The sequence below is a fragment of the Ostrinia furnacalis genome, unplaced genomic scaffold (genome assembly GCF_004193835.3).
Source record: "Ostrinia furnacalis isolate ACB-3 unplaced genomic scaffold, ASM419383v2 OfSCF7525, whole genome shotgun sequence".
In the NCBI taxonomy this organism is placed as follows: Eukaryota; Metazoa; Arthropoda; class Insecta; order Lepidoptera; family Crambidae; genus Ostrinia; species Ostrinia furnacalis.
This window is the reverse complement of record NW_021137764.1, coordinates 57,529-77,236: the sequence shown is the minus strand read 5'-3', so window position 1 is coordinate 77,236 and position 19,708 is coordinate 57,529. Positions and strand designations below refer to the sequence as shown.

The 19,708-nt window shown below is 42.0% G+C and overlaps 1 protein-coding gene across 1 annotated transcript; it reads left to right on the top strand.

Annotated features, from left to right (window-relative positions):
- The first annotated feature begins 38 nt into the window (after positions 1–38).
- LOC114364991 (tyrosine-protein phosphatase 10D-like) lies at positions 39–19,315 on the top strand. Its single transcript, XM_028321378.1, has 15 exons — positions 39–514; positions 1,922–2,186; positions 2,656–2,762; positions 3,468–3,645; positions 10,487–10,590; positions 11,341–11,779; positions 12,698–12,981; positions 13,632–13,850; positions 14,414–14,537; positions 15,059–15,349; positions 15,594–15,729; positions 16,840–16,994; positions 17,697–17,779; positions 18,361–18,610; positions 18,971–19,315. Exons 1-15 carry the CDS (start codon positions 356–358, stop codon positions 19,201–19,203), a joined length of 3,027 nt encoding a protein of 1,008 aa, XP_028177179.1. The 5' UTR covers positions 39–355; the 3' UTR covers positions 19,204–19,315.
- Positions 19,316–19,708: the final 393 nt, after the last annotated feature.

Sequence of the window (19,708 nt, the reverse complement as noted above, 5' to 3'; positions counted from 1 at the left end):
ATCACAGAGTACACTCTGTGTCAATTGGAACGTTTTTTGTAACTGTTTGACATCTTTGACAAAGGAGTGTTCCGTTCATTACAAAAATCGTGCTATCTTTAACTAACGCAAAAGGTTGTTAAATTAAATCACTTTTCTAAGGTGTGTTAATGACAACGACTATGACGATGAAATAAACATTAGCGCAACGGAACAGAGTTACTAGATTGTGTTGACATATTGCGAAGAAGTGGCAAAAGTATTGAAAAATTGCGAAAGACGCAGTCGCAATGTTTTGTCCAATCGTGTGTTTGTGATAAATTAAATGTTAAGTTTATAACAATGTGATGACTACGATTCAAGAAAAGAGTCTACAATGGTTGTTGGACATAAAAATGTCGAGGATATAAGAGAGAAAGTGTCGTGTGAAATCCGAGAGTCGCCTTCAATGATGTGGAAGGGGACGATTGTGCAAGCGAAGGCAGGCTGCGCGCGCGCCACCGCGGCCCTGGCGCTGGGGCTCGTCGTCTTTCTCGTAAGCTCTTACCTCGTGGCTACAGGCACATGGCTCAACTTATGTGATATACATGCCTGTTCAATATTTCCTCATTTGGCTTTCATAAAACTACCCATAAAAAAATATATTCAAGGACAGTGACTAGGAACATGCTTGTCAAATGCTAATCCACCTTAACTTTATAATGTAATTGAAGTAGAATTCTGATTGAGGAGTGATATTCCAACTATGGTAGAATCGGTTGCAAGTATTAGTTAGTAAACAAAAGAGTCAGGTCACTCTTTTGTGACCAAATGAATATTCTGGGTTCTTTCAAATTCAAGTTTCTGTGAGTCATTTAAGTTAATCTATTATAATAAAAAAAAAACTTTTTTAAAAACAAGCTTTATTCTGAAATGCAGTTGTACTAAAACGAAAAAAATAATTCTATGCAAGGTTCAAATAATTTCGAAAGCTTGTATCGCGCATGGAATTTGTTCCTCTTTTCTTTGTCTGTCTTGCGGGCGGCCGCTAGTAGGTAATATTTTTTTTTAAAAAGGAAAGTAAAATGTTTTAATTAGTAACACAACTAATAAACATTACTAAACCAATAATTATTAAACTAAATAAGAAGTGTTAAGTGTATATTACACACCTACGTGCTTGCGTGATTTACATGCCATACCATCTATCTATTCTATGTCAAAAGTTCGATTAATTACTGTTTAATTTATCCATTTGATCAAATTAATAATGTCATTATCTATGATAGTACTAGTACCTTAAAACCAGGACAGATTTAAGGATCAGCCTAACCAACGCAATCACACACAATCAGCCGGTTTGCATACTCAGACTTAAATACATTGATCACCATCGCTGCACACCAGCTGATTGCATGTGATCGCGTTGGTTTGACTGAAGACCTAAGTAGTTCATTAGCAATACAATTTTTTGTGAATGATTAATCCACAATAATTTTATTCATTATTTTAAATCATTTTTGAAGATTCATTTCATTTATATCCCTTAATCACTTATTTGTACTACAGTCCAGCAGTGGACGTCATTTGGCTGAAACAAACGAACAGATAATACTTCTTGTTCTGCCTAGAAGGCTCATCTTTTGTCCTATTGTGTACAAAAGATAAAGTTATAAGACAAATCAGTGCAAATTGTATTTAGTCAATTGCATATCCGATTCCTGCAAATGACATTAATAATAATTTTTGATCTGTCATAGACCATGATTTGTGAGTTTTCAGATCCCATTCAGTATTTGTCATTGCCTGAAGTGCATTTTTACTGTCCTTTCATTATTCATGTTCCATGAATGAAGTTTTTCATCCTTTCTCTGATCGGTTTTCCATACAACTTTTTTGTGGCATAACAATCAGCACATGTTCACCGCAAGGGCTTTTAATACGCGTTTGGTACGCGCGGCAGGGCTCGTGGCGCGGCGGCGCCGGCGCGGACCTGGTCATCGAGATCCCGGGCTCGGGGCTGGCGGACGGCGCGGAGCCGCCGGCGGGCCGCTACCGGCTGGACTACCGGCCGGCGCAGGGCTCGCCGGCGCCCAACTACACCGTGCCCGCGCGCGCCTCCACCATCAACTTCCAGGGCCTGCCCGGCACCAAGTACCACTTCATGCTCTACTACTCCAACGCCACCTTCGCGGACCTGCTCACCTGGAACCAGACCATCATCACTGGTATGCGACAAATACGGTAGTCTGTTCATGAAAATTCTGTGAAATTTTCTCCAAAAAGAAATCATTTTGTCATTTTTATGAAACTGAATACTTTGGGAAACTAAGTGAAGCATTTTCCATTAATAACAATATAGTAAAATAATTATTATAATCAATACAATATGCACTATTAGATTAATCAATTAAAATACATTGTCAAATGACTAATCAAATTTGGAAGAATTTAATGCGCGAATTATCTGCGTAATTTATCTAATTGAGTTTCCATAGGGACCACAACACATCGTTGTAACGAATTGTAAGACCCTTTACATTCGTACTATGTTATAATGTGCGACAGTCCTGCTTGTAGTAATGCATGTATGTAATCGCATCCGATCGCTGATCCGATCGGCCAAAGGTCTTTCTCTGAGCCTCTGGCATCTGAGGGCAGTGCCTCGGAGCAGGCTCGTGACTTGTGTGGTTGCAGCGCCGGAGCCGCCCACGAACCTGACGGTGACGCTCGGCCGCAACAAGCAGGCCACCATCGCTTGGTCGCCGCCCGCGCACGGAGACTACACTGGCTTCCGCTTCAAGGTATCTGCCCGCCTCTGTCTACAAACAATCTGCATGTGCATGATAACATTACTTATGGTCTGAAAGGCTAGCAAAAAGCTATTAAACTAGCTGTGTAATAATTACTTTAAAAAAAGATTGTAATGAAATTATAAGAGTAAAATTTCTGTGCTAACTTTTCGGAATAGGACGTGATTCAATTTAAACCGTAAAGTTTTGTCATTTAAGAAAATAGTTTTGGATGGTTGCCCACACATCTGCAATGAACTGATATCGCAAGTCGCGTACCGCGGCGTCCGCATTGAACGGTGACCTAATCGCCGGCCTTTCGGGGTTCAAAGTTTTTAGCACAACATGAACGAATCTTTCCTTACAATTTTCACACCCTGTCTATATTAATATTTTAGAATGTACCTAATTCATTTCATTGCAATTTTAATTCATTTCTTCCGAATCACTACGCCTAGAGTTAAGGACTCAATCTTTTGTAAACCATTAAATTGTTTCGTTTGTTTTCCAACACGATGGGAAACTATACTTTTCGATTCCTCTGTCTTCTTTTTTTGACTGAATTATCTAACATTCGGTGTGTCCTTTTGATGTCACGGACAAGGAAGTCAAAGACAAATAACAAGCTAGCTATCTTTTGAGTATCCTCTACCCATATTCGGCGGGTAATGATGAAGCACACAGGACAGACGTCATTATGTGGCACGAATGATATAGGTGATCCCGCTGACGGAGCGGGTGGAGGGCGGCGCGCGCAACATCACCGTGGAAGGCGCCGGCAACTGGACGCACACGCTGCGCGAGCTGTCGCCCGGCGCCACCTACCAGCTGCACGCCTTCACGCTGCTGCACGACAAGGAGAGCGCCGCCTACGCCTCGCGCAACTTCACCACCAGTCAGTATACACCTTGTTGTTGTTTGTGCGTTACGCAGACGGAGTCTCTATGATTATCCGCATTATTTGTAGCCAAAATGGCATCGTGATTTACGAGCTAAAACACGAGAGATGTGCATTTCTAACTATTTGGCGTGCGAAGCGAAAGAAATGCGGCAATCGGGCGGACTCGTCGGTCACGACGCGGCTGTTAATTTTAATTGTTTCATCTCGAGAAGTTACCGGCGACGTGCGCAGGCGCGGAACTGCACCGCGCGCTCGTTCTAGAAAGTAATTAGGACGAGTTCGATGTGTAATGCGAGTCGAAGCCGCCGCGCCGCGTCACTAACGATACTACCAATTTTCCGCCCTTTTCATAACAACATGACAGTTCCATGCTGGTTACGTTTCCCATTTATACTTGCCTGTCACCTCTAAAGAAGAAAATTACTTCCGTTCATAAATACTCAAAAATTTGTTTTTACCGCAATTTTTCCGCGAGTACAATTAAATATTGCCTATTAGATCTAAAAATTTGATGAAATAAAATCATAGAGTAACCTTGAACTTTGAAAATGTACAACATTATCCTCAATAAAGCTGCCATCAAGAATATTACTGGATTAGTCACAAGACATTTGGAATTTTTTAATCGCAAAATTATTATGACAATTTGATGTCATCTTAATTGGGTAACTGAAAATGATAGTCTTAAGTAATAATTATTAATCAACTGGAATGGAATTATTCATGATACACAGTTTGTGAAATGTTGTTTTAGAAAACTTGATACAAAACACAGATAGCGAATAGATGACATCATAGTTTTTTCCTTACATATCGACGATAGGAACAAGTTATTAACAGCAATAAAAATATGTCAATTAATTGATGATTAAGTTTGAGGTTTTTCAATGAAAGAGATAAATAAGTTCAATATGCCCCAAGGTTTTCACACCAGTAGCAGGATATCATAAAAGGTCGTGTAAGTTCACGGCCACTGAATGATTCGATGTTGAGTATTGTGAGCAGCCTATTAGGCTAAGAAACCCCACATACCTAATAGGCACACACTGGAAAATGTTATTTAATACTAGCGGCCGCCCGCGACTTCGTACGCGTGAATCTCGTTCCCCCCCCCCCCCTTCATCTATCTTACGCGGTTCAGATTTTTTCATACAAATATTTTTTTCCGCTAACTCCCGTTCCCGTGGGAATTTTGCAATATTCTGTTGTTACTAAGCTTTAAGTTTACTAAGGTACCTGCATGCCAAATTTCAAGAGTCTATCTTACACGATTTAGATTTTTCATACAAATGTTTTTTCCCGCTAACTCCCGTTCCCGTGGGAATTTTGCAATATCCTGTTGTAACTAAGCTTTAAGTTTACTAAGGTACCTGCATGCCAAATTTTAAGATTCTATCTTTCGCGGTTTAGATTTTTTCATACAAATGTTTTTTTCCCACTAACTCCCGTTTCCGTGGGAATTTTGCAATATCCTGTTGTAACTAAGCTTTAAGTTTACTAAGATACCTGCATGCCAAAGGACAATGTTCATTTCTGGCCTGGCGTGGACAAGCTGCTAATGAAAATATGAATTTGCCAAAAATTTTTAATTAATTTTTAAAGTATTCACTTATTGTAACTTTGTATCAATTTGCCTTTATAAAAATCCAATTTAAATAGTACTTTATGTGATAATTACAACTTCCTGTCTTTAACACTCATTTCAGTGTTGCCAAAATGAATCTTATCGGTAAGAATCGATTCATATCGATTGTTGTTTGACTATGACAATTATTATTTTTTTAAATACGTATTCATTAAAATGACATTTATAAAACCTTCTTAATATTCTAATAACACTACCAAAAATATTTAAATAACTAAATAAAACCTTATTTCACACACACCTTATTATACACCTTATTTCGAGTCATCAAAAATACAATCGATTTTTATATCGATTATTTTTATTCATCACCACATTATTAGCATGGCAACACTGAAAATATTGTCACAGCTGTTATCTGTCATTCGCTTTGTTTTGTATTTNACCACAGATATGGATAGATGCAGCATGTGTCAAAAATTGTATGAAGCCGAGCGTGCCACTTTTTAAACGTCATTAGTGTCATTTTAGCGAATTTTAGTGATTGCCGCAACGTAAAAGTAATCGTATCATCGTACTGCATTTGCAAAGTCATCGAATGAAATCGTGTGACTCTATTCGAAAATTAATTAATTCCGATAAAACTGATAATTTGTTAAATACAAAACCAAAAACATCTTTATTGACCTTTTTAAAATAAATTAATTCTTACAAATCGTCAAATCTCGTTATTTTTTTTACCCTACCAACATTTCAAGAAATAAATTTGTCAAGTGCATGATTAAATGCATCAGTGTGTGTCTTATTCTTATGAGTAAGTACGGTTCCTTGGGATCGGTATGTGTCCACGAGTGGACACTTTTTTATAAATATGTATACTTTTTTACGATTTGTTTTTTTATTGTCTATTGACTTTTCGATGTTCGCTTTTTTATTATTAATGTCACTTGAGGAAGAATAGACGGTATACGTGCTGAAACTNTTTCAAGAGTCTATCTTACGCGATTTAGATTTTTCATACAAATGTTTTTTCCCGCTAACTCCCGTTCCCGTGGTAATTTTGCAATTTCCTGTTGTAACTAAGCTTTAAGTTTACTAAGGTACCTGCATGCCAAATTTCAAGAGTCTATCTTACGCGGCTTAGATTTTTTCATACAAATGTTTTTTTCCCACTAACTCCCGTTCCCGTGGGAATTTTCCAATATCCTGTTGTAACTAACCTTAAAGTTTACTAAGGTACCACCATGCCAAATTTCAAGCGTCTAGCTTAAGCGGTTTAGATTTTTCATACAAAAGGATTTTCCCGCTAATTCCCGTTCCCGTGGGAATTCCCAAGTATCCTATAACCTGCCCAGGAGTATGAAGAATAATTGTACCAAGTTTCGTTAAAATCCGTCGAGTAGTTTTTGTTTCTATAAGGAACATACAGACAGACAGACAGACAGACAGACAGACAGACAAAAATTTTACTGATTGCATTTTTGGCATCAGTATCGATCACTAATCACCCCCTGATAGTTATTTTGAAAATATATTTCATGTACAGAATTGACCTCTCTACAGATTTATTATAAGTATAGATAGTTTTAGAGAAAAGATACTGTAAATTGATACAGCACGAAGTTCAAATGAAATAGCTACAGAATTTACGAGACGAAAAGATGCGCTAATCATAGTTGAGACACACAATCGTGAGTGCGAAGCGCTCGCGGCCTTAGACCTCAGCGGTACTCCCTGGTGCCATTGCCGTATTTTATTATTATCCGTCTTTCCAATATCGTCATCGTATGAGCGCCGGCTATATGTAGACGAACGATCTTGTAGAGCTGCAGAATAGCGTCGCCTCAAGCCTCGCGGGCTCGGCAGCAGCGCACACGTACCATTGTTGCTCTTCATGCTGAATTAAAACGTGATGTCACGTCCATTATTACTCGCCGCCTATTGTTATCGTACAGCTATGTTAAAACGAAAACACTATTAAAAAAGATACCGCTAAACTTGTATTCGACTGTTTCGGTGTTTAATAATCTTGATTTTATGTTTCTTTCTAATGCCATACCCAGGACCTTAAGAGGAATGGTGAGAGAGTAGTTGCATGTCTAATTTATTTGCATTGCACAATTTTGCTTCTTTTCGTTTAACAAACGAACTGTTAATAAAGCCAAATGATACCTACCTGTTATTGTCCGTAGCGTCGTTAGCCGACAATCCATCAGCCGGCGCGATCCAATACAATGATAACGTAATTACAACTGACTGCCTATTCCATTTGTAATAAGTGCATGACGTAACGCAGCAGCGGTTGTTATTATTTGCTTGACTTGTTATTATGTGTTGATGTGCTCCAAGTCTTGGCCAATGTCCTCGAGAATCTTATTACACTAATAACTTACACTGGTCTTGAATTACCTTGAAATAGGCCCTACACACGTGGTGTTGACGAGTGTACCATTGAGGCTAATCCGGAGAGCCTGTGTAAGCCCCGCCTCGTTGCGCGCCGCAGCGCCTGCCTAGTGTGAAGTCATCCTTACAAACTATCCTCTATACTCGATCACTTGGATTGTTTAGCTTTAATTTGTTTTTTTTTTCGTTATTCATACAATACAATTTCGTTTAATATGCTTGTAATTAATCATACCGTTGTTCTACAATTCTATAAAACAATATAAGTAGTTAAAACATCTAATTATTTCAACTCCACACCTCGTTAATTTCTTAATCGAGCCCAATTAGTGGTTATTGCTTTGGTTCAGTTCTATGTATTTACTTCATTTTTCGCGATTGTTAGAAGTTCTTATAAATAAAAACCTTGCTGTAAATGCGTTTAAATTACAAAAAACCTAATAATTACGTTTTATATAAGTTACTTCATAGATTTTTTTTGTTATTTATTTGTCTGTAATAAATATTGTTCATTAAAGATTCATTTTATCTCTTGCTTCATGCTTATCATAAATTGTATGTTTTATTTGACAATTAATGCACGTGAATAGCATTTTACTACAACATTGCTCGTTAGAGACGTTACACTGTTCTGCTAGCTGTGTAACAGTGGAGCGTCCTCGAGATGAGACCGTGAGGTCGCATACATAGCGCGTGCATGTCAATGAGGGACACTGTATGTGCGCGTCCATCCACCGCCGCGTTCACCAATTGGCGCCACTGTAGAATAAGCTCGCCAGTGGCGCCAACTAATGAGCGCAAAGACTGAGCTTGTCANGATCATTCAATTAAATTTGTAATAAGTGCATGACGTAACGCGGCAGCGGTTGTTATTATTTGTTTGACTTGTTATTATGTGTTGATGTGCTCCAAGTCTTGGCCAATGTCCTTGAGAATCTTATTACACTAATAACTTACACTGGTCTTGAATTACCTTGAAATAGACCCTACACACGTGGTGTTGACGAGTGTACCATTGAGGCTAATCCGGAGAGCCTGTGTAAGCCCCGCCCCGTTGCGCGCCGCAGCGCCTGCCTAGTGTGAAGTCATCCTTACAAACTATCCTCTATACTTGATCACTTGGATCGTTTAGCTTTAATTTGTTTTTTTTTTTTCGTTTTTCATACAATACAATTTCGTTTAATATGCTTATAATTAATCATACCGTTGTTCTACAATTCTCTAAAACAATAAAAGTAGTTAAAACTTCTAATTATTTCAACTCCACACCTCGTTAATTTCTTAATCGAGTCCAATTAGTGGTTATTGCTTTGGTTCAGATATTTACTTAATTTTTCGCGATTGTTAGAAGTTCTTGATAAATAAAAACCTTGCTGTAAATGCGTTTAAATTACAAAAAACCTAATTATTATGTTCGATATAAGTTACTTCATAGATTTTTTTTAATTTATTTGTCTGCAATAAATATTATTAATTAAAGATTCATTTTATCTCTTGTTTCATGCTTATCATAAATTGTATGTTTTATTTGACAATTAATGCACGTGAATAGCATTTTACCACAACATTGCTCGTTAGAGACGTTACACTGTTCTGCTAGCTATGTAACAGTGGAGCGTCCTCGAGATGAGACCGTGAGGTCGCATCACTATACATAGCGCGTGCATGTCAATGAGGGCCACTGTATGTGCGCGTCCATCCACCGCCGCGTTCGCCAATTGGCGCCACTGTGGAGTAAGCTCGCCAGTGGCGCCAACTAGTGAGCGCAAAGACTGAGCTCGTCATTTACTTAAATTAAATGACATTGGGAACTTTTTGCCCCACTTTTCGAAAAGTAGCGGACACAAACGAAACCTATCACAGATGATGCATACTAATATCCAATGAATTTCCGTGCATTTTTTTTTCTCTCTTATATGGGAATATTGAGAAAATGAAGTTTTAATATTTTATTTTATTTTACATTTAGGTAACATTTTTGACGACCTCCGTGGCGGAGAGGCGCACACACCGGTTTTCAAGGTGTGCCGGGCCAATCCTGAGATCCCGGGTTCGATTCCCGGTCGGGACAATATAGAAAACGATCCTTTCACATTGTCTCTGGTTTGGGTGTGTTGTGGTTCGTCGTTCCCGATTTCCATAACACAAATGCCTTAGCTACTTATTTTGGGTTGGAGTAATATACGAGATGTTGTCTAATATTAATTTAAGTATTTATAATATTTTATTTATTTATATTATTTTGTTTATATTTTTTATTTATTTATATTATTTTATTTACTTTTATTGGTTACTCTGCAATGCCAAACAACATAACATGTAAAAATATCAAATCATTTTAGACAAATATATTTTCAACTTAGACTCGTCATATTATCTCAGAATTCCCATATCTCACAACGTAGCGCTTTAAGTGAATATACCTACAAGTATAAAGCTTTGAAATAAAATACGTTTCATCTTTGTCCGCTGTGGGGCATTTTCTCATACTAAAGTTCCCAATGTCCTTTACAGGAAGATTTTATTTTGATTCAAATCAATTCAGTTATTTTTCTTTCATTCTATCGTCCTTAGATTTTCAGCGTAGAAATTTCACGTCCAAAATAATTAAGCTTCTTAGTTTTTTTAAAATACATTTAGACAAAATAATGAACGTCTGATTTCTACGCGCTTAAAAATGTGTTCGGTACATGACATCATGCGCAATCGATTCAATTTGATACAGTAGAAAATACGTATTGAGAAAATTAAAAAGCTTTTTGTCAATTAATAAAATGTACCAGTCGATCGATGGTGTCATATGACCGGTGTTAGCATGTGTCGTGTGTGACGTGTGCGCGTGCGCAGGGCCCAACACGCCGGGCAAGTTCATCGTGTGGTTCCGCAACGAGACCACGCTGCTGGTGCTGTGGCAGCCGCCCTACCCGCCCGGCGCCTACACACACTACAAGGTCAGTGCCCCGCCCCGCGCGCCCCGCCCGCCCCGCCGCCTCTGTCCGCGCTTGCACGGGGAACTAGTTTGCCACTTGCCGGTCACCCTTGTCAGGATGCCAGATGCCCGGTGAAGTCTGTATTCGCTTTTTGACCCCAATATTCATACAATGTGTCTTTGATTCTCTTTCTCTATACTACTAGTAAACTAGTTCCACTTCATGCCCTCGGACAGAGGCTCGTGGCGCGGTCGTGAGTGTTGCTTACGCTTGTCATCGTGCTGTATGTTACACGTTTATAACTCTTACGTAACTCGTAGTAATAACTTTATGAATTATTATATTGTGTTCATAATGTATGTTTGTACAGTTTCTACTTCTATATAACGATTTCTCCCTGACATAATGGCATGTTCGTATTTTCTAATGTATCCATCCGAGTTATCAATACCTACGAAAATCTTTTAAGCAACTACTTCGATCTTATTCGTGCTGATCGATAACACTGATTACTAAAAGTTAGTCTCCCGATATTGTAATCTGCACAGAAAGATATAAGGGAATTCCATAAAAAGTGGCAGTCTGTGTTGCGATTATAATATTGGGGGTCCTCCCTGAGAGATGTATGCTTGTTGGTCTCGAAGCGCTGGTAGGGTAAAAGGATTATGAGACATGTAGAGGTTCCTTAAGAGCAAAATGACGATTCGTAAGAACTATTTATTAGTCTAAACAAATAAAGAAATTTTCACTTTGACTTTGATTTGTGCGCAGGTGTCCATCGTGCCGCCGGACGCGCGCGACAGCGAGCAGTACGTGGAGAAGGAGGGCGAGCCGCCGGGGCCCGCGCAGGCCGCCTTCAAGGGGCTGGTGCCGGGCCGCGCCTACAACATCAGCGTGCAGACCGTGTCCGAGCCCGAGATCTCCGCGCCCACCACGGCGCAGTACCGCACCGTGCCGCTGCGGCCGCGCAACGTCACCGTGCCGCCCGCCGCGCGCTCCGAGACCGCCTTCCGCGTCGTCTGGCTGCCGCCGCTCGAGGAGAGGTCGGTGTCCGAGTGTGTCTCTCGCCGTGCCCTCGCGTCTCGTTCGGCTTCAGTCGGGACTGTTCCCACCTCTCGTTCCCACCGCTGCAACTCCTGTGTAGCCAGGATCTACAGCTTGACCGCCACAAAAACCCAACCAATGAAGGTCAAGTTTGTCCCGGGGGAAAGTGAAACTGTCATTGGACCCGCAACGAAATTAATCAGAAGAACATAGGAGGAGTTCGAAATTAAGGTTCGACTTCCCTCCATTGCAAAGCGGATGACAGGTGACAAACAAAGGTTTAAAACCTTTAAGAAAAGATTATGCACCACGGACAATAAATTAAATTAAGGGGGCCTATCTTATGAGCAATTAGCAACTACCTGCCAATAATATTTTTCACAAACTCGCTTAAAAGCACGGAAATTTTTCCTTGTCGCGACAATATCGGTATAATAAATTGCGGAAACAGATGTATGTTGTATTGAATTAAGCATTATATCACGTTAATGTTTCCAAAGATCACACTCCCACAAGATATGATGGGCAGACTGCTCTATCTTTAATTAAGTATTTTAATTAGTACCAACCAAACGGCCCAACGAACCCATCCCTTTAAAGAAGAACGGTCACGCCCCATACAAAAAAAACCCAGGCCCGACAGAAACGAGACATACCTCAGTTTTTTCGTCATGTCTTAATTAGTTAAATTATATATTTTTTATATTCGAAATCTATGTATAACACCAAAATATTACCAACAAATTTGAGCGCGACGAAGCAAACGCACACAAACGTAGTCAAACCATATTCATGTAAATAAGAAAAAATATGTAAATATTTTTATGAAATTGATATCTTTTAAATACGCCAACTTTTAAGTTGACAGTCCTAAGCCTGTTGAAGTATGAAGAGGGGAATTATTATTCAATTTCAAATTGCATTATTCATACTACGGTTGTATCTTTTAAAAAAAATGTATTTTAAAGTCATATTACGTGGATTAGTCCGCACTAGTCGCGTCAAGTATGCTAAATTACTACGTACTAGGTGGAATAGGTATTTGGATCGAGTATTAATAAATACTAGGAATAGGTGCACCTAGTATCAAATTTACCTAGTATAACCCATCTCTACTTCGTGGAACGCGCGCTCAAGTGTGCCTCCCCCGCAGAGCCGCTGCCGGTGGTGGACGTGGGCTGGCGGCGCGTGGAGGGCGGCGAGGGCGTGCGGCTGTGGTGGGCGGCGGCGCCGGGCAGCGCGCAGGACGAGTTCCGCGTGTCCTACCACGAGGCCGGGCCCTCGCGCGACGACAGCTCCTCGCTGGCCGCGCCCGCCGCCAACGTCACGCTGGACGCGCTGCTGCCCGGCCGCAACTACACCATCACCGTACGTGCGCGCCCGGCCGACGGCTCGATCGTCGGTGCCTCAAGATTATAACTTTTTGTTTTTTGTCTTATGGTTTAATCATGCGACCACTCCTCAAAAACTATAAGCAGATGGGGTGGATTCTTTTCGTCATTTAGAGCACTGCTCCCAGCGGAAACAGGACTTTATTTTTCTTAATTACTACTAGTAAGTCACCTGAATTCCTATTAGTATAACTACTTTGTAAGCCTATGTAACTAAAGTGCATTTTTCTGGAAATAAAAATTTATTATTATTATTATTATAATCTCAGGTTTATTTTCAGACTAATTCATTGTCGAAGATATCCCGCCGCTTCTTAAGCCGCCGTATGGTTTCTGGGATAGTGAGCTGCCCAGCCAACCGGTTCGGGTGCTTTGACAGTCTTAGCTTGTGGCCGTTTCCATGGGTGTCTATCTCTTGCTTCACCATAGGCACGTTCAATAACTCGTGCAGCTCTGTTGTTCTTATAAACCATGGTGCATTCGATATTTGTTTCAGGATTTAGTTTTGCACTCTCTGAATCATCATGATGTTAGAGGCACTTGCAGAGCCCCACAACTGGATGCCGTAGGTCCAAACGGGTCCGAAGTCAAGATTATAACTAATGCACTGGGCTCCTTCGCTTCCAGGTGGCGGCGGTGTCGCACGGCGTGGAGTCGAACGAGAGCTCGGTGAGCGTGACGACGCGGCCGCTGGCGCCCGTGGTGGTGTCGGCGGAGCCCGAGGACACGCGCCTGCGCCTCGCCTGGCGCTCCGACGTCAACTCGCGCCAGGACGCCTACCGCCTGCGCTGGGCCGCGCGCCCGCGCCCGCGCCCGCGCCCGCTCGCCGCCGCCGACTACCGCACGGTCAGTACGCCCCGCTGTCACGATGCACCGCGTACCTTTCTGGGCATAGATATCTGGGTTCCAAGAAAACTACCAGTAACACGTACTCGACCGCTAGCGATTCCCAAAGCTAACACAAATTATCGCCTCAACTCTTTTTTTACTCGTGCGAGTAAATGCTTTGACGATATATCAAAAAATTATAGTGATCTAGAATTGTTTCGAACGAAACCCACTACTATAAATAAATTATTCAATTCAAACTTTTTCGACTCCCACTCCAGCGGCGCTTAAAAATTACTGTTGACTGTTAAGTTTTCATTTGTTAATTCTATAAATGTCGGTCTATTTGCATCTTAACTTCCATTTGCGATTACCTATAAATGGCTAAGCAGATACATAATTTAAGGTCCCATTATTTGTATTGTATTGCTGTTGGCTTTCCGAATAAAATAAATAAATAAATAAAAATGTATGAACTGTATTGTATGTGACTTTGTTGGTGTACCTAATAAATAAATAAAATAAAATAAAAAAATAAATACACACTGAAGACCAACGCTGACTGGACGCTTCGCCCGCAGCTGGAGACCACGGAGACGAACGCGACGCTGGAGCAGCTGACGCCGGGCGCCGTGTACGAGGTGCAGGTGGCGGCCGTCAGCCACGGGCTGCGCAGCGAGTGGCACACGCTCCTCAAGCCCGTCCGTGAGTGCCGCCCCGTCCCGGTTCCGAGTCGTCATCGTCCGGACCGACACGTCTCTACAGGGTTGCTTGATTTAAATCATGATTTAAATCACGATTTATATTGCATGATTTTTTTAATAAAAATCACGGATTTAAATCAAATGCCAAAAATGGAATTAATGAAAGGCTGGGAGTTTATATTAATCAACTGTAATGTTCGAAAACAATGTTAAATAATAGGTGTTAATGTATGAAATTGATGTTTTGAATAGAGAATCAGAAAAAAATATTTTTTCCGTACAAACATGTTTGCGATTTTTTAGATAACCACACAATTTATTTTTTTTGGTGGTGTTGCCAGCTCTATACATCAATTCTACGTAAATAAAAATGTTTTCCGTAAGAAAAATTAAAGAAATGATCGCAAAACGTAATAAAAATCGTAAAAATCAAATAAATAAAAAAAATCGTGATTTTTTTGATTAAAATAAATAAATCATGTTTTTTTTCCACCCTGCGTCTGTAACGTCCGCCTTCCGCAGGCCCGCTGCCGCCCGCATCGCTGCACGTGGAGCGCGCGTCGTCCAACGCGCTGCGGGCGCGTTGGGAGGGCCCGGCGGGCGGCGCGCTGGGCGCCTTCCTGCTGCAGTACCGCGCCGCCGACGCCGCCGCCTGGCAGGCGCTGGCGCCGCTGCCCGCCACCGCCGGCAGCGCCGAGCTGGCCGGGCTGGCGCCGGGCGAGGACTACGTGGTGCGCCTGGACACGCTCAGCGACGCCGCCGGCGACGACAGCGTGCCCAGCGGCCGCCCGCTCGAGACGCACCACGTCGTGCGTGAGTACACCTTTTGCTAACACTGAAAACTTTATCTTGTTCGTGTCATTCATGAAGAGGAATAAACACATTTTAACTTTAACTCTATATCTTGACTATCACAGAAAATTCAGTATATTCTTCACCAGCTTTTTTTTGCTATGGACATTCTTTTTTTTATTATTTATTTCCCTTAGTACACGCCGCCCGCTGTTAGCGATGTGAATGATATATTTTAACGATGGTATAACACTACGTGGTGCAGGCCCCAGCCCGGTGTCGAACGTGGCGCAGCTGGTGGACACGCGCAACATGACGCTGGAGTGGCCGCGCCCGCAGGGCCGCGTGGAGCGCTACGAGCTGCGCTGGTGGCGCTCCGACGCCGCCCCCGGCGAGGACCGGTGAGCGCTCCGATTCAGATCCAAAACACGCTTCGATTTATTAATCAACTAGCTTTTGCCCACGGTTTCACCCGCGTTAAGTTTAGTTTGTTACAGATCGTCACAAATTATAGCCTATATGTTATTCTGGGTTATAAACAATAATACTGTAAAGTTTCATCAAAATCCGTTCTGTAGTTTTTTGCCTGTTTTGATCATTATTATTTACTAGCTTTTGCCCGCGGCTTCACCCGCGTGAAATTTAGTCTCACAGATTGGCATAAATTATAGCTTATATGTTAATCTGGGTTACGAATAATAATACTGTAAAGTTTCAACCGAATCCGTTCAGTAGTTTTTGCGTGAAAGAGTAACAACCATTCGCACAAACTTTCTCCTTTATAATATTAGTAGGATTACGTAACGCAATATGGTATGATTTCAATATGATATGGCCTTTTTGCCAGTAGGCCTAAGATGCGAGCCGTGATAACTTTTATCGACGTCAAAATGTATGGGCAAAATCGATAAAATGGCGTGATAACCGCTTATCGCGGCGCGCATCTTAGGTCTACAGGAAGTGTTACGAATCGACACGAATTTTATCGATGAACCGTCACTGTCAAAAGGACGCATAACTGGCGTAGAATAGTAACCCCCATGTTGGTACCCGCTGAAAACCAGCTTCGTGACTTGACGACTTGTGTCATGTCACGTTTTCGCTGAGCGGGCGCCTTTTCAGCATGGCTCAGTAATTTAACCTCTGTACATGTATGCATATAAATGTTAATGCTAATGCCCGTGTTGTACCCACTCCTCTGAAGGTTGGAGACACTACACTCGAAGTTGTTGACAATTATGTATACCTAGGACAAACAGTCCAGTTAGGTAGGTCCAACTTCGAGAAAGAGGTTAATCGTCGAATCCAACTCGGCTGGGCAGAGCGTTCGGGAAGCTTCGCGAAATTCTCACGTCCGAAATACCGCAGTGTCTCAAGTCAAAAGTATTTGACCAGTGTGTGTTGCCAGTGATGGTGTATGACTCTGAGACGTGGTCGCTTACTATTGGCCTCATAAGAAGGCTCAAGGTCAATGCTGAATAAAGGTATTGTATTGTATTCTCTTGGCGCAGGGAGGAGGGCGCGCGCAACGTGTCGGCGGCGGGCGGGCAGCGCTCGGCGCGCGCGCTGGTGGACGGGCTGCGGCCGGGCCGCGCCTACACCGTCACCATCGCCGCGCACTCGCACCGCCTCGCCTCCGACCTCTTCACCATGGAGACGCGCACGCGTGAGTACTACAGATGACACGTATTTACTAGAACAGATCCACGCACTAGGTATTTTACAGTACTAGGCGGCACCTGTTCCAATTTTTTAAATACTTGATCCACCTAGTATTTTATAAATTACACGATTTCCGACCCTACCGTCAAAGTAATAGAGGTTATTATTGCGTAATCCGTAGTCGGGTATTACGCGCACCTAGTATTTCTCGCTAAGCTTATGTGCGAACGTAGAGATTCACTCCGTCTCTGTCTGACCGAACAAATTTGAGCGCGACGAAGCAAACGCACGCAAACGTAGTCAAACCATATTCATGTAAATAAGAAAAAATATGTAAATATTTTTATGAAATTGATATCTTTTAAATACGCCAACTTTTAAGTTGACAGTCCAAAGCCTATTGAAGTATGAAGGGAGGAATTATTATTCAATTTCAAATTGCATTTTTCATACTACGGTTGTATCTTTAAAAAAAAATCGTATTTTAAAGTCATATTACGTGGATTAGTCCGCACTAGTCGCGTCAAGTATGCTAAATTACTACATACTAGGTGGAATAGGTATTTGGATCGAGTATTAATAAATACTAGGAATAGGTGCACCTAGTATCAAATTTACCTAGTATAACCCATCTCTAGTGAGTACGGGCCCGGGCCGCCAATCGTAAACTTGTGGGCGGGCGGTTAACATAAACCTTTATGTGCAGGTCCGTTGATTCAATCGGAAATGACCATCGTAACTGAATCTGACGCGGGCGAGGGAGACGAAGATAACACGCCTGCGGTTCTTGTACGTATTTTTTTTTTATTTATTTCTTTGCATTCCAAAATTTCAAGTATACAGGATGGAATTTTGTAATGCCACCTGGAGGGAAAGTACTCTTAATATTGTAGACAGAAAAAAATTCTCAAAGCAAACATTCCTTTATTTTTGACAAGAAATAGATCTGCATTCAAAGATTTCCAAAATTTTGCTTGCTACACCCGGGAATCGAACCAACTAAAATCTGTTAAAAATTACACCCTGTATTTTTATTGCATTGATCGTTAGGGTTAAGTATAAGGATGAAATCTCTCTAACAAACTTGATAAATCAAATGAAAGGAAAACCATATCTTAATTATTTACAGAAAATTGTATGGTATGGTAGTGAATTTTCGAAAAATGATCGAAAATCTATGAATGCAGTTTTCTTTCTTTTCAAAAATAAAGTAATGTTTTCTTTCAGTAAACTTTTCTATCTACAGTATTAAGAGTACTTTCCCTCCAGGTGGCATTACAAAATTCCACCCTGTATTATTCACCCTTTCCTCGTTCAAATCGTAATACACTCCTTAATCCTGTCAGTGTAAGTGTCGCACGTGTTCGCAGAAAGTGACGTACACGCCGACGCCCGAGTCGGCGTCGCAGTTCGACTCGTACCGGTTCCGGCTGGACGGCGACGCGGGCGGGGGTGGGGCAGGCGGGGCGGGGGACACGCGCACGGTGGAGCGCGGGGCGGGCGCGGCGCCGCGGCAGGTGGTGTTCGCGGGGCTGGTGCCGGGCCGCCTCTACAACGTCACCATGTGGACCGTCTCGCACAACGTCACCTCGCACCCCGTGCAGCGCCAGGCGCGCCTGTGTGAGTGCCACTGCTACGGTGCTACGTGCTGCAGCGTTGCGCTGCATTTTTGCATTAGATGTATTTTTTTATTTGTAATATCGCCTGTTTCCAACCTGTCACTCCGAAACGAATAACACCGTTACTCGTTCTTACAGTAAGCTTTAAATTGGTATTTAGATATTTAATGTATTTTTGTACATTGTTTCTTTTTAACGAAACCTCTTATATCCTGACTTTAAAGATACTCAATTTGGGAACAATTGAGAATATAGGTAAACAAATGTCCTAACAAGTAACAATATTTTGGGTGTTTTTTATGTTTCGTCTGAGTTTTTATCGATCGTAACGGTCGTGACGGATGCGTATCTGTGTTTGCAGTCCCACGGCCGATCCCGTGGCTGAACGCGACGTGGGTGTCAGCGCGCGCGGTGGGGCTGGCGTGGGGCGCGCCGGCCGGCGACGTGCGCGACTACGAGCTGCAGTACCTGGCCGCGCCGCACGCGCTGCGCACGCACCACACGCGCGCCGCCGCCTACAACGTCACCGGCCTGCGCCCGCACACGCACTACACCTTCACCGTCGTGGTGAGTGACGTCAGCGCCCGCGGCTAGCGACGCGACTACGAGCTGCAGTACCTGGCCGCGCCGCACGCGCTGCGCACGCACCACACGCGCGCCGCCGCCTACAACGTCACCGGCCTGCGCCCGCACACGCACTACACCTATTCATAATTATTGGTTTAGGTTAGGTTAGAACTGTGACCACAACGCACGAGCCGAGCGAGCGAAGCCAGAGTCCCGCTCCAGTCATTCAGTCAAGTTCCAGAAACGAATCGGTCTATTCATTATTATTGGTTTAGGTTAGGTTAGAACTGTGGCCTTACGTTTCATTCGCGAAGAACGTACTTCTGTACGTAGTATTTATTATTATTCTATGGTATGAGTGAAAATATTATGGTAATGTTTAGGGATAAAAGTGTTATGATAAAAAACAGTAGGAGTTTAAATATATTTACATAAATGATATTATTGATTACAATTTTCGGAAACATGAGTGTTATGAACATCGCCGGTAGCACTACAAATAGTATGAATGAAAACTTTAGGATGAAAAATT

Coding starts and splice junctions, on each gene's coding strand:
- LOC114364991 (XM_028321378.1), top strand. CDS start 356: ATGGTTGTTGGACATAAAAATGTCGAGGATATAAGAGAGAAAGTGTCG. Junction 2,763..3,467: donor ACACTGGCTTCCGCTTCAAG/GTATCTGCCCGC, acceptor CGAATGATATAG/GTGATCCCGCTGACGGAGCG. Junction 18,611..18,970: donor GCAGCGCCAGGCGCGCCTGT/GTGAGTGCCACT, acceptor CTGTGTTTGCAG/TCCCACGGCCGATCCCGTGG.